This window comes from Drosophila virilis, chromosome 2 (genome assembly GCF_030788295.1).
Source record: "Drosophila virilis strain 15010-1051.87 chromosome 2, Dvir_AGI_RSII-ME, whole genome shotgun sequence".
In the NCBI taxonomy this organism is placed as follows: domain Eukaryota; kingdom Metazoa; phylum Arthropoda; class Insecta; order Diptera; family Drosophilidae; genus Drosophila; species Drosophila virilis.
The window spans coordinates 31,453,477-31,466,467 of NC_091544.1; the positions used below are offsets into that span (position 1 = coordinate 31,453,477).

A 12,991-nucleotide genomic window follows, 5' to 3' on the forward strand; every position below is an offset into this window, starting at 1 on the left:
TAGTTTTGTTTTGGCATATTTTTTGAAAAATACGCACATAAAAATACAAAAGAATGTTAAATACAATTTTGTAAATCGATAATGAATGATATATATGATTATATATAAAAGAAAATGGAATATATTGCGTGCGGGGCATGAGAGAGCGTTGTAAAATGTAACAGAAATTAAAAAAGAAATTTACAGAAAATAATTTCAACAACAACGTCTCTTCGTTGCAAGTAGAAAACATTAATAAAGCATGCACGTTATATAAATATAAACGATGACTCAGTATTTTGATTTAACATGATTTCGCTGTTTAAGTAGTTATTGTATAATTTGATTTTGTTCTTGAAAATAATTTCAAATGAATGAATTCGCCTGCGCCAGCATTGCCAGCGATTAGGAGCTTTGATTGATAACTTGCACATAGTTGGCCGGAAAGAGGCCGTAGCGATTCTTGCACAGGCCACGCCACCAGCCGTCATCGATTTTCTCAATGTGTGTAACGACATCGTCGGGATCAAAGGATATTTCATCATCATCAGCTGCCTGGTAGTCGTATAATGCAATTGCATGTGTTCCGGTGTCCTCTAGATAGTCCGCCAAATTGTCCGAATTGGCATAGATGGCCTCTTCGGAAGCAGCCGCTGAACCATTTGCTGCTGGTGTGGGTGATGCAGCAGCTGGCATTGGCGACGCCGACTTGATCTCTGCCTGGTTTTGATAGAGCGGCTCTGACTCCGGCTGTGGTTCTGGTTGTGACTGCACTTGCACCTGCACCTGCGCCTGCGGCTCTGGTGCGGGCGTTTGCTCAACAACTGACACATGGGCTGGCGATTGAGGTTCGCTTGACGGTGGCGTTGCAACAGTGTCAATCTCTATTTGGGGCACCACATCCGGCGGTGGTGCACTGACTTTCGGCTCTGCTCCCACAATCTCTTTGGCCACAGCGGCTGGCGGTGCGGCGGGCTGCTCAACTACAGCCGGCTTAGCTGCTTCGACGGGCGCTGGCTCCTTGGGTATGACAATGGGCTCCTTGCGTGCTGGTGGTGTCTCTGTAACCGGCGACTGCATTTGATTAAATGCACTGATAGCATTGCCTATGCCACCGGAACGTCCAGTTTGTATGGCTGTTCGGCTGCCCTTTACGGGCGGCGTGCGCGCCTCCTCGGCAGATGGCAGCGGCGTATTCTCTACAATCGTTTGCTTGGCGGCTTCCTCGCGATCGCGTTTGTCTTTAGCTTCACGCAGACGCTTCTGCTCCTCGGAACGCTTGCGTGTCTCCTCCTCGGAGTTTTTGGCCAAATTCTCAAATTTGGCACGCAAATTTGACGGTTTGGCGCCTTCAATGATGGGCTTGACTTTGTGATCCACCTGACTGGCATGCTTTTGAGGCGCCTCAATGTGATCCCAGCCAACGGCTGACTTATCCTTGCGATCCTCCTGCACGCCAAACTTGCCGCCAAAGCCTTTAGAGTAATCTGCAAGAAACAAGGTTAAGTTAACTAACTATTAACACAATTGCTATTGGAGGCCAAGCTCACCCTTCTGCGACTCGTGTTTCTCCACCTTTTCGATGTGATCCCAGCCTAATGCTGACTTGTCCTTGCGATCTTCCTGTACGCCAAATTTACCGCCAAAGCCCTTAGAGTAGTCTACAAAGGTGTTTTTTTTTTAAATTAAACAAGACAATTGATGAGGTTTTTGCTACGACTTACCCTTTTGGGATTCGTGCTTTTCCACCTTTTCGATATGATCCCAGCCCAAGGCCGATTTATCCACGCGATTCGTTTGTACGCCGTATTTGCCGCCAAAGCCTTCGCTGTAATCAACCTGCGAGGCGTGCTTGTCCACTTTGCCCTGGTAATCATGTCCCACCGCCGATTTGTCCATGCGATCCTTCTCAACGCCAAATTTTCCACCGTAGCCGTAACCGGCATTTTGATCCTTTAACAATTGTTTTTTCATGTTTAAATCCGATTTTTCCGTCTCTTCGCGCAGCTTGTCCATGCTGATGTAGTTTGTTATTAAATATTTATAACGGTACGTTGACCTAAAAAGTGACTCACTCAATGGCTCCACCTCCATCGCGTCCGCTGCCATCAATTGTCTTGGAGCCCCAGCGCTGCTCTTGTTCACTGACATCGTTAACGAAGTCGGGATCCGTTTCCCAATCATCGTCCTCGGCTGCGCTTGTTGCTTGTATCTGATGGCCGGCAGTTGCTTTCCACATACTGGCTAATTCTTATCTGCATTCAACGTTGGCACCAAAGATAAAAAACAATGACAGGTTTTTTTTCCAAAGAAAAATGTTGATAGTGCAGGGAGGGGCTGGTTCCGTCGAGCTTTGAAATGGCACCCTTTGTGCACGTACTTACGGAGGTGAAATATTTCTCAAGTGAGCAGGATTTCGCAAAGATGCGAGCTAATTTTGTAACACTTAAATTTGAAGTCTTAGGCTTTAAACAATCAATTTAAATGCTATGCAGCTCCACAGTACACAAGAGTTATTGTTAATGAACCGGTCGAATAATCGAACTCGTGAAATCGATTTACTTTCGTTCTTGTGAACTGCATCATGCGTTGTATTTCCAGTGCTGTACAACGCTGGAATGCAAAGTGCGCGGTAACAGTTAATGTGTCCACGCATTTGAAATGTACTTTATTTGTCAAACATTACTATAGCTAGGCATAATTATAACATATTTTTATCTTTTGCCGATAAGACCTTTATCAGCATCACTCAGCTTCCATTCCAATGATTCATACATTGTTATTTTACGAACAAATGTGTGTGTGTGTGTAACATATGAGTGCGCAAGTTGAGATCAAAAATAACAAAAGCGACCGAACTTTGTAAGCCATACACATACACATACGCATACATATATGTGTGTAATATTGAGAGAGCTTTTCACAACGCAGTCATGAGACAATATCATGACGTAATTATATGACAATATACTCTCAATAGCTTAGTTTTACAGCCACCGGCTAGGACAGGGCTGCAGTGATGTAGTTCCGAAAATGAATATTTTTTTTACTGATCAACAATTGAGATTGCTTATTTTTAATTTCAAATTATACAAATGAATTTTTATTTTTTATTTTTGCATATTTAAGAATTAATCTTTTTATTTTTCCACAAAAAATAAGCAAAGCTCCTGAGCAAGAATACAAGTGCATATCTATAATCCATGAGCTTGCCAAACATAAGGCAACAGTTCCGCTCTTTGAATATTGCCAGAGGCCCTGCGAACGCCTCCACACCAACAACACCCATTAAGCTCTCTCTGTTACTCTCAGATCCGTTACGCCGGTTTTTGGGGCGCATATAAAACCCCATGACGAGCGCACAGCGGTTTCAGTATTTATTTCACATCGCTAAGAGTTCGCAACGCTTAACGTCTCCAAACTTTGTACGTATTGTGTGGGAATATCACTAGATAAATTTTTAGAATTCCTCTCTAGTTACTTTGTTTATTTTCGCTGTGTCTTTTGCATGTATGTATCTACACACACACACACACACACATATGCATATACAAATACGACACTCTCATGTCTGCTCAGATTAAAGTCAACAAGAAATTCAAGTGAAAAGTAAAAAGCAATCAAGAGTGCAAACAAAGTGAATAAATAGGTTTGTTTTTGGCATTATACAAATTTTTGGGCGCGGCAGAAAATGAACAGTTTTTATACGTGGCGCATATTAAACAATTGTTTTCTTTATTATAATACCAAAGACACACATACATACATACATGTATATTCTAGTACTATATTTGTATGTAATTTGGCACATTGTCTGATTTGGATTAAAGAAAAACTGCGCTGGCAAAGATGACATCATCAAAATGTTCAAATGAAGCTGCACAAAACTTTTAGCGGCGCGCTCTCAACGCGCTCTCTCTCTCTCTCTCCCTCTCTCTCTTTTTCTGCTCTCAATCGCAGACGCGTGCGACTTTTCCAGGCTATGTTTTTTTCAGTTGCCTTTGGATAAGCTCAAATTTATACACAGATATAACATACTAATGTATGTATATATCGACACTTGATGGATGTTTAACTGTCGAAATTTAATTGAATTTGTTTGCTCTCAGCCTCCATCTTTTTTGCAAGTATGAACTTAGTTTTCTGCTATCTTGAGTGCCAATCAACTCAATTGCTCAATAGCGAATCTGCTTTGGGTACAGTGAATACTGTGTACATGTGCTACTCGACCACATTCCATTAAAAGTAAATAGCTCGGTAAATGTACATATGTATATAATTGCATGCACATTATAAGGTGCGTCATCAAGGTTTATAACGAAGCTGTTAGTTGACTTCAACTTGCAAAATGTAACAAATTAAAAAGAGCAAAAAAAATAATAATAATCAAGGTACAGTCAGTCACTACAAGTTGAAATAAATAATTTTTTATTAGCTAAATGAAAAGTTTATTCACACATTTTTACCATGTCACGAGCTTTTGTAGTTTACTGCCACAAAAAAAAACCACAAGTCATATTACAAGCATAGGCTAAAGCTTCGCTTAACATTGCGGTTAACATATAACTTTCCAGAAAATCCAGTTTCTGTTTTACGCTCTGTTTAGACGCTCCGCCCAGCCGCCAATGTTTGACGTCACAGTTAAGCGCTCTTGAAAATCAGCTCATGCTCATTATGATTCATGATCAGCGTCTCAATTAGATGAGCTCTCGTTCTTATGAGTCCGACAGCTATTTATAAACAAATTATTAGTATTCAATCCATGCTATTGTTGACATATTTCTGGAAATGCCTTGCAGGCTCGTTGTTGTAGCGCATTCCAAAACAACTTTTCCAGCTCTTTCTTGCTGCGTGTTTCAAATTAGAATCAGAGAATCAGGCAAACAGACGATTCCGTGTGACGTATGTATGCGTGTGTGTGTAAATTATATGTGAACCGGTTCCAGTGCTAACTTTTGGAAGCACAAGCATTTTTTTTGTGTTTTTATAGCTAGCTCTTTTTGTTTATACATACATACATACATATGTACATATGTGGCGCTGTGCAGAGGCGTTGCTGTCGTGGTTTGGAACCGTGCCACGTCATTTTTTTGTTATTTGTTAGTTTCCAGTTTATTTTTTTTATTGACTTTCTAGGCCTGGTGCTGTATGTACATTTTTTTTAGCTGTAGGGTTTTGTGTTTGTGCAATTTATCATAGCAAAAGTTTGGACATATTGATATTTGTTATTTCCTAGGCTTAAAGCAAATTGAAAATAAGTAATACTTGTTGAAAACTGACAAAAGAACGAAAAAAACGCGAGCTATAAAACATATTTCTATATACTCTAACACAAATGAGCTCATCCGAAGTCCCAGTTGATTGTGTTCCAGAAAAAAACAACTTTATTACGCATACGCACCGCTGACTGCACCCACAAGTTTTCAGCTTATCAACTGACCCAAGCCCAAGCCTATTTTTGTTTTAAAACTTTCACTCGAACACCTTGCGGTGAACTCTATAAAAAAAAAACACAGCTGCAGGGCAAAAGGAAAAGTTTTGTTGTAGTTGTGTTGAGGCGCCACAAATACTACGCGGCGTATGCGTAATGGCCCAGACACGAAGCATGCCATGTTTACTTTTCATAGTTGATGATGTCATGCGGTCGGCAGGTTTCTGCATTCCCATAGCTATTTTATACGCCAACTATGTATAGCCTGACCTTGTCGTAGTCCAATTTACAAGCCTTCTTTTTGTAATCAACAGGCCTCTAATTTAGTCACTCGATCATTATGAATTATGTTTTTTCTTGTCTGCTTTGCATTTACAGATTTTAAACAACCAGCAAACAAGCTAAACAACAAGCAATCATGAGCTCCGCTGAGTACTATCCATTCAAGGTAAATAGCATATACATTTTAAAGGTTATCTTTCATCGCCAAATAGCCAATTATTGTTAATTAAACCATTAAGACTTTATCGATTTTCTGTCGAGTACTCAACTCGATTTGCAGTCTTATCTATTTAAAGCGTGCAGATAAGAAATGCTCAGGCAGAAATTAGTAATACGAGAATTTCCAAAAACAAAATCTATAACGATAAAGAAGGGCTATCTTCAGCATGCCGAAGTTTTCCATAGAACAATTTAATTTTCGACCCATATTGATAGGAATTTGCATTTATACAAGGAGCATAGTAAAGCCAATAAATGCCAAGTTTCGTCAAGATATCTTAATAAACAAAAATGTTTTTTATACAAGAACCTACTTTTCGACCGATCGTTCCTATGGCAGCTATATGATATAGTGGTCCGATGTAAATAAGATTTTGCTTAAATATAAAGAGCATAGTGGGACCTATTAATGCCGAGTTTGTTAAAGTTATCTAGAAAAACAAAAAAGTGTTCTATACAACAACTGTATTTTCGACTGATCGTTCCTATGGCAACTATTAGATATAGTTGTCCGATGTTAGGATTTTGTATATAAATGAGCAGCATAATAAAACTAAAAAATGCCGACTTTGATAAAGATATCTTGTTAAACAAAAAAGTTTTCCATACATTAACCTACGTTTCGATCGATCGTTCCTACGGCAGCTATATGATATGAACTTCGTACAACAGAAAGAAACACTTCTGTAAAGTGTTGTTTTATACTTTGAATAGCGCGAAACAAGAATCGAACTTAGGTTGAAAAAATATAATTTTTATTGCAACATTCATCATGTGTACGAGACCCTGGAAATGCTCATATGTATATATAATAGGGAAAAAAAACTGGCATGACGAATTTGGGAAGTTTACGTGTCGTACGTGAATATAAAACAATTCAGTGGCATTATTCACGAATATTCATGCATTCATTACGTATTCATTGCACTTGTCAGCAAATATTTATGCTCACGTTTACTCATTCGCATTTGCAGTGCACACCCACCGTTTACCCCGCGGATCCCTTTGATCCCGTCGAGGATGCGGCCATTCTGCGCAAGGCCATGAAGGGCTTTGGCACCGATGAGAAGGCCATCATTGAGATCCTTGCCCGTCGCGGCATTGTCCAGCGTCTGGAGATCGCCGAGGCATTCAAGACCGCCTACGGCAAGGATCTGATTTCGGAGCTGAAGTCCGAACTGGGCGGCAAATTCGAGGATGTGATTGTGGCGCTGATGACGCCGCTGCCGCAGTTCTATGCACAGGAGCTGCACGATGCCATCTCCGGTCTGGGCACCGATGAGGAGGCCATCATTGAGATACTGTGCACCTTGTCGAACTATGGCATCAAGACCATTGCCCAGTTCTACGAGCAGGGCTTCGGCAGGTCCCTGGAGTCGGACCTTAAAGGCGATACCAGTGGACACTTCAAGCGCCTGTGCGTCTCGCTGGTGCAGGGCAACCGGGATGAGAACCAGGGCGTCGATCAGGCGGCCGCCATTGCCGATGCCCAGGCGCTGCACGATGCCGGCGAGGGCCAATGGGGCACGGATGAGTCCACCTTCAATTCGATTCTGATCACGCGCTCGTATCAGCAGCTGCGTCAGATTTTCCTCGAATACGAGAATCTCTCCGGCAATGACATTGAGAAGGCCATCAAGCGTGAGTTCAGCGGCTCTGTGGAGAAGGGCTTCCTGGCCATCGGTGAGTCATGCCTAACGCCAATAAATGATTCATTCTATAATTCATATTGTTTATTCTCCAGTCAAGTGCTGCAAGTCCAAGATTGACTATTTCTCTGAGCGTCTGCACGATTCCATGGCCGGTCTTGGCACCAAGGACAAGACGCTGATACGCATTATTGTCAGCCGCTCCGAGATCGATCTGGGCGATATCAAGGAAGCATTCCAGAACAAGTACAACAAGAGCCTGGAATCGTGGATCAAGGTAAATATTCGTTTTATATATAATATTTGGGCAATAGCATGCTTAATACATTTGTGGTGTTGGGCACTGAGTATGCACTTAGAAATCTATGTCTATATAGTATAACTGTACTAAATCTAATTGTAATTAGGCACACATAGTTAATATATTCTCAGACAACCAGTTCGAGTTCCATATAATATTACATTCCATGACATACCCGCAAGCTGTTAACAGCTGTCGAAAAAAAAGCTTCTATCATTCAAAAGCACTCTGTTAATTGCATAGCCATCAATTAACAGAGCATGTACAGTTGCCGCAATTAATGTACTATTAGACCTTGTTCTTTATATGAAAACATTCTCCATCTCCATTAGTTTTTATCGGTTGTACACTCATGTTTGCTTATATACTTACTTCATTTGTGTGCTGCATAAAACATTAAAACTTGCCATATTCTATATTTTTAGGGCGATACATCTGGCGATTATAAGCGTGCCCTATTGGCTATTGTTGGATTCTAAAAAAGAAATCACATGCCCCAAACCAACAATACAAAAATTGTCACTGTCGTGTCTGTTCCAAGCCTTAAGCACACACATATTGTACAAAATTTGACTATCGAATAGTTAGACCACATATACATATATAAATCTTATATGTACCTATATATACATATATATATATATATATATACTATATGATCTACGAATGCAAATGTGGAACACAGACTTACGAGCAACGCAGTGCATTTAATGAGGCCTACAGTCGCATCACATGTTAATTAGTATACATAATTTTATGCACACTCATTGCACATAGTTTTATCTCAATTTTAACTATACCTTTATATATATATATATACATACATATGCCTTGCTATATCTGCAGCTTATGTTTTTTGTTTTTTATTATTTGTCTCGAGTCTCATTTGCAAAAAGTTCTAAGTTACAATATTGTTAAAAACAAACAAAACGCAACAATAAAAGCAAATAAAATCTAATTAATTAGGCGTCATTTTGTACTTTATACATTTGAATTGTATTTGCCGTTGCTGCTTCTTCTTCTTGTGTTTAACAGAAGCAGCGTTTTGCAATACTTTGTTGCTTGCCATGTTACTAACAGCGCGCTGTTAGCGCTTAACATAACACCTAACACTGGGCCAGCGGTTATTTTTCTTTAGCACCAAGCAACTAAAAAAAACAACAACAAAAATGTATACAAAATAACGCGTTTAATGCTCTGCTCTTTTTACGCTTCTCTCTTCAACGTGTTTACGCAATTTACAACACACACAAACACACAGGAGGATGCGAACACTGAAATTGGATATTTGCTTGTGACGGTCGTCGCTTACTAGAAGAGCTGCCGTGCGCCCAAGTATAAGAGTTGTAGGGTCTTATACAGCTGTGCAATAGAAATGCCAAAAATATGCATTTTCGAAGACAAGAGAAAGAACCTGAAATTATTAGTGTTGTGAAGTGCTTCAATTCCAATTGTAATTCTCATTAAAATGTTTTTTTCTTAAACGTATTTTTGAAAGGCAGCCTGTCTGTAATAGCGTCTAACGTTTATATTTCTCTGCAATGTGCAAAATTAATATTATTTTAACGTTTCTTTATATTTTGTATACATTTTATTTGTATATTATACATCTCTAGTGGTATTTTGTGCTTGTGCTATTAACAAATAAAAAAGTAAAAGCCAAAGGAACAAATTGCAAAATTCGCAGTTTTTAAACCAAACCCAAATTTTTTTCGTTTCATTTACAGGATGATATTTCCGGCGATTACAGCTACGTGCTGCAATGTTTGGCTTCATACTAAATTTAGTACATGATTTATCAAAATACATTTCATTATTTGTTGTATTCCTTTCTTTTAGCCAACTTTTAACTTAATATTAAAAATGTTGTTTTGAAAATTCCTAACTACTTGTCTTTTAAATGCTTTTGATTCTTTTGTCTGTGGCTGCGCTTAATTTTAAGTAAGAAAAAAAACCGTTGACCATTTGAAAATGTGCGAGGAAATACGTCCAGTTGCGTCAACTTTGAAATTGTGGGCGTAGCAGGCACGCCTATTTGGCCACACGCTCCTGGTAGGCGGCCCAGAGACGATCGCGATAGCTGGCCGCCGTCTTCTCCACATTTGAGGCCTGGAGAATGCCGCGTCCAACAACGCCAATATCGGCGCCACGCTCCTTGACCACATGCTCCGGCGTTTGATATTGCTGTCCCAGCTTATCGACGCCCTCATCGATTTTCACGCCCGGCGTTAGCTGTATCAGACCGGGAAAAGCAAAGCAATCGGCAGACTGACAGACGACACCAGCCACAAAGTCGACATCGCCGCCCTCGGTGGCAATCTTGTTGCTGTTCTCCTTGTACTTTTCATCGATCAGATTTCCGCTGGCGGACATTTCGGCCAGCAGAAAGACGCCACGCTCCTTGGCGGAATTAGCACCGCCGAGTGCCGCCTTCAGGCCCTGGACAATGCTGCGGCCGGGCAGCGTGTGCGCTGTCACCAAATCCGCCCAGTTGGCTATCTTATACAAGCCCTGGCCATACTGCAGCGATACCGTGTTTCCAATGTCCGCAAATTTGCGATCCTCCATAAGCAGGAAATTGTGTCGCGTGGCCAGCGCCTGAAGATTGACAATGAAACTCTCGCTGAAGTCCGACACAATGTCCACATGGGTTTTGAGCAGGCAAATGTAGGGACCGCACTTGTCGGCCATGTCCAGAATGGCATCCGCCTCGCTCAGATCGGCGGCCAGGCAGAGATTGGTTTGCTTCGTGGCCATCAAATTAAACAGCCGCTTGGCCACCGGACTCTTGGCCAAGTTGGCGCGACTCTCGTAGGTCAGTTTGGTGCGCGAAAAGTCGTTGGCTTCTGTCAAAACGAAAGAAATTTCAGATATGAACACATAAGTTATCAGCAAATGTTTTGTTGTATATACTTTAAGTAATTCACTTTTGTACACTATGCGACAAAAATAAATATAAGAGACAACAAGATAAGGGCCATAAACTAGAAGCAGACAGCAATTTATGCTTCTTCTACCCTGTCTCAGTTCTCAAAATATGTATTCTTTAATAACTTTGATGTTGATTAGGCGTTTCATATGAAACTCTCAGGCCAAAAAGATGGCATTCATATGTTTGCATATACCAGAAATCAGAAAAGTTGAACTAAAAGAATTGTAAACATTTTGGAGAGTGGAGAAGGGCAATCGAAAGGGGGGTTTCTTTTTACAGATCTGTGTATATGTAAAAACCTTCATACAAAATGCGATTCTTGGCACTTCTATCCTACGATATATGTTGATATGGGATAAAGGGATTGGATTATCGCTGCTTATCGATTTTTAGATATAGTGTGGGAGCCTTTTCTTATTTTTAAAATCAGACTTTTGATGATCTTCCAATTAAACTCTCTTTACTTCAATATATTTCGAATATCTTAAGAGTCTTCGTGGAAAAATACGATCGAAAAGGGAAACTTTGCCAACCGAAAGGTATATCAAGAATATATGTACATACATATTCTTTCACATTTCGTGAGAATATTAAAGTACGGATTTATGCAATATATGCGTCCATTTGAATTCAATCACCTGCTATTTGGAGTGCTAATAAAATTGGGTGCTATACTGAATCATATCTATGATAGAGTCGAGTGCAGGTCATATATTTTATATCTGATATGATTAACCATGTCGGACGCGGTCGAATTAAAGCAAATTAGACAATTTACGAGCTGGGACTAACAGCTGCATGGATAGATATACATATTATATAATTTTTATTGGAGCAGCTGGCAGGGTGGGAGGGGGGGGGGGAGCTGGCACTGTGCTGTGGTCGAAATTGGTTCTGGTTGTGGCCCGGATTTCATCTAAATTAACGCGCGCATATGTCAAGTTTATGTGATTGTCTGCCATATCTGGGATCACGATTCCACTTACCGGCCACGCTCTTATCGCCGCCAATAAACGAGCCATCGCTGTTTATCTGGACTGCTGCAATATACTTGGCTACCGCATCCACTGTGGCCTTCTCGATGTGCCCGGCCTCGTGCAGCGTGTTGAGCAGAAAGGAGAGCGTGAACAGGGAATGCATGCGCACGCCGTGCTTGGCTATGTTGGCGGCGCCGCCCTGTTCCCGATCGACGACGACAACGGCATCGGTGACCACAATGCCCTCGCTCTGCAGATCACGGACAGTGTCCAGTATGCTCGAACCGGAGGTGACCACATCCTCGACAATCAGACAGGTGTCGCCGGCCTGATAGATGCCCTCAATCAGCTTCTTGGTGCCATACGCCTTCGCCTCCTTGCGGCGCACCAGCATGGGCGTGTGCTGCTGCACCGAGACGATGGTCGCCAGCGGCAGCGCGGTGTACGGCACGCCGCAGACGTGCTTGGAGCTCAGCTGCAGATCTTTAATGTGCGCCACCAGCAGATCGGAAACGGTTTGCTTTGATAGTCATAAGAAAAACAGCTGTCAAATGATTGATTTTAAATAGTATTATACCACCTACCATCACATCTGGATAGCTAACTATAACGCGCAGATCGAAGTAAACCGGAGAATTAATGCCGACCTTCATTTTGTAATCGCCAAATTTGAATGCATTGATTTGAAACAATTTGACCGCTAACGCTTTCATCTCATCCGTGTTCTTGGCCACCATTTTGCTGCGTTTCTTTCAAATAATTTAACCTAGACTTAAATCAACACGACCACGTTTATTCCACACGTGTGAAGTTGGCCTGATTCAAAGAAAACACGTCCGGCTGCCGCAAAGTATCAACAAACATTAAACACAAGTGTTGCAGGGCGTCGAGCATATGAGCGCCCCGCTCAAATGGGACTGTTAAATATACTAGACTGTTAACTTAACATTGTTGAATTTTGATACTGACTTTGGTGTACATTTTTATTGGTAAATACAAGTTTTGTGCGTGCAATTAGAAAACTTTTAGCACCCATTCCAGTGCAATGGCAATGCATACACTACATTACAATAGAAAGATTGGTGACATAAATCATTCATTTCAACGCAACTTTATATGAAAAACATTCTTAAAACCTGGCTGTCAAACCCGGCTGTATTATAAAAAAAAAAAAGATTCAATAAAGCTGAGATTAATTTAAGACTTGATAAATTAGCCGCA

At 41.0% G+C, this 12,991-nt stretch overlaps 3 protein-coding genes across 5 annotated transcripts; 1 reads left to right on the forward strand and 2 right to left on the reverse strand.

Annotated features, from left to right (window-relative positions):
- Positions 1–2,524, reverse strand: Cortactin (cortactin). The gene is made up of 5 exons (XM_002056519.4): positions 2,364–2,524; positions 2,055–2,234; positions 1,704–1,996; positions 1,530–1,640; positions 1–1,466 (listed from the first exon to the last, which is right to left on the reverse strand). The coding sequence occupies exons 2-5, from the start codon at positions 2,216–2,218 to the stop codon at positions 385–387; spliced, it is 1,650 nt and encodes a 549-aa protein (XP_002056555.1). The 5' UTR covers positions 2,219–2,234; positions 2,364–2,524; the 3' UTR covers positions 1–384.
- A 750-nt stretch (positions 2,525–3,274) lies between these two features.
- AnxB9 (Annexin B9) lies at positions 3,275–9,746 on the forward strand. 3 transcript variants are annotated; one of them, XM_015170683.3, is made up of 5 exons: positions 3,275–3,404; positions 5,789–5,858; positions 6,886–7,594; positions 7,656–7,837; positions 9,589–9,746. In XM_015170683.3, exons 2-5 carry the CDS (start codon positions 5,829–5,831, stop codon positions 9,640–9,642), a joined length of 975 nt encoding a protein of 324 aa, XP_015026169.1. In that variant the 5' UTR covers positions 3,275–3,404; positions 5,789–5,828; the 3' UTR covers positions 9,643–9,746. The 3 variants fall into 3 exon arrangements, with proteins under 3 accessions (XP_015026169.1, XP_015026168.1, XP_002056556.1); XM_015170682.3 differs by lacking the exon at positions 9,589–9,746 and adding an exon at positions 9,123–9,529; XM_002056520.4 differs by lacking the exon at positions 9,589–9,746 and adding an exon at positions 8,287–8,819.
- On the reverse strand, positions 9,419–12,640 carry r-l (rudimentary-like). The gene is made up of 3 exons (XM_002056521.4): positions 12,355–12,640; positions 11,780–12,290; positions 9,419–10,707 (listed from the first exon to the last, which is right to left on the reverse strand). The coding sequence occupies exons 1-3, from the start codon at positions 12,505–12,507 to the stop codon at positions 9,893–9,895; spliced, it is 1,479 nt and encodes a 492-aa protein (XP_002056557.1). The 5' UTR covers positions 12,508–12,640; the 3' UTR covers positions 9,419–9,892.
- Positions 12,641–12,991: the final 351 nt, after the last annotated feature.

Excerpts from the sequence above, each read along its gene's own strand:
- r-l (XM_002056521.4), bottom strand. The coding sequence starts at position 12,507 with ATGGTGGCCAAGAACACGGATGAGATGAAAGCGTTAGCGGTCAAATTG. Across the intron at positions 12,291-12,354 it reads TTAGCTATCCAGATGTGATG|CAAACCGTTTCCGATCTGCT; the intron begins GTAGGTGGTATA and ends TGACTATCAAAG. Across the intron at positions 10,708-11,779 it reads CGGCGATAAGAGCGTGGCCG|AAGCCAACGACTTTTCGCGC; the intron begins GTAAGTGGAATC and ends TCGTTTTGACAG.
- AnxB9 (XM_015170683.3), top strand. The coding sequence starts at position 5,829 with ATGAGCTCCGCTGAGTACTATCCATTCAAG. Across the intron at positions 5,859-6,885 it reads CTGAGTACTATCCATTCAAG|TGCACACCCACCGTTTACCC; the intron begins GTAAATAGCATA and ends TCGCATTTGCAG. Across the intron at positions 7,595-7,655 it reads GAAGGGCTTCCTGGCCATCG|TCAAGTGCTGCAAGTCCAAG; the intron begins GTGAGTCATGCC and ends TTTATTCTCCAG.
- Cortactin (XM_002056519.4), bottom strand. The coding sequence starts at position 2,218 with ATGTGGAAAGCAACTGCCGGCCATCAGATACAAGCAACAAGCGCAGCC. Across the intron at positions 1,997-2,054 it reads GATGGAGGTGGAGCCATTGA|CATGGACAAGCTGCGCGAAG; the intron begins GTGAGTCACTTT and ends AAACTACATCAG. Across the intron at positions 1,641-1,703 it reads AAAGCACGAATCCCAAAAGG|ACTACTCTAAGGGCTTTGGC; the intron begins GTAAGTCGTAGC and ends ACACCTTTGTAG.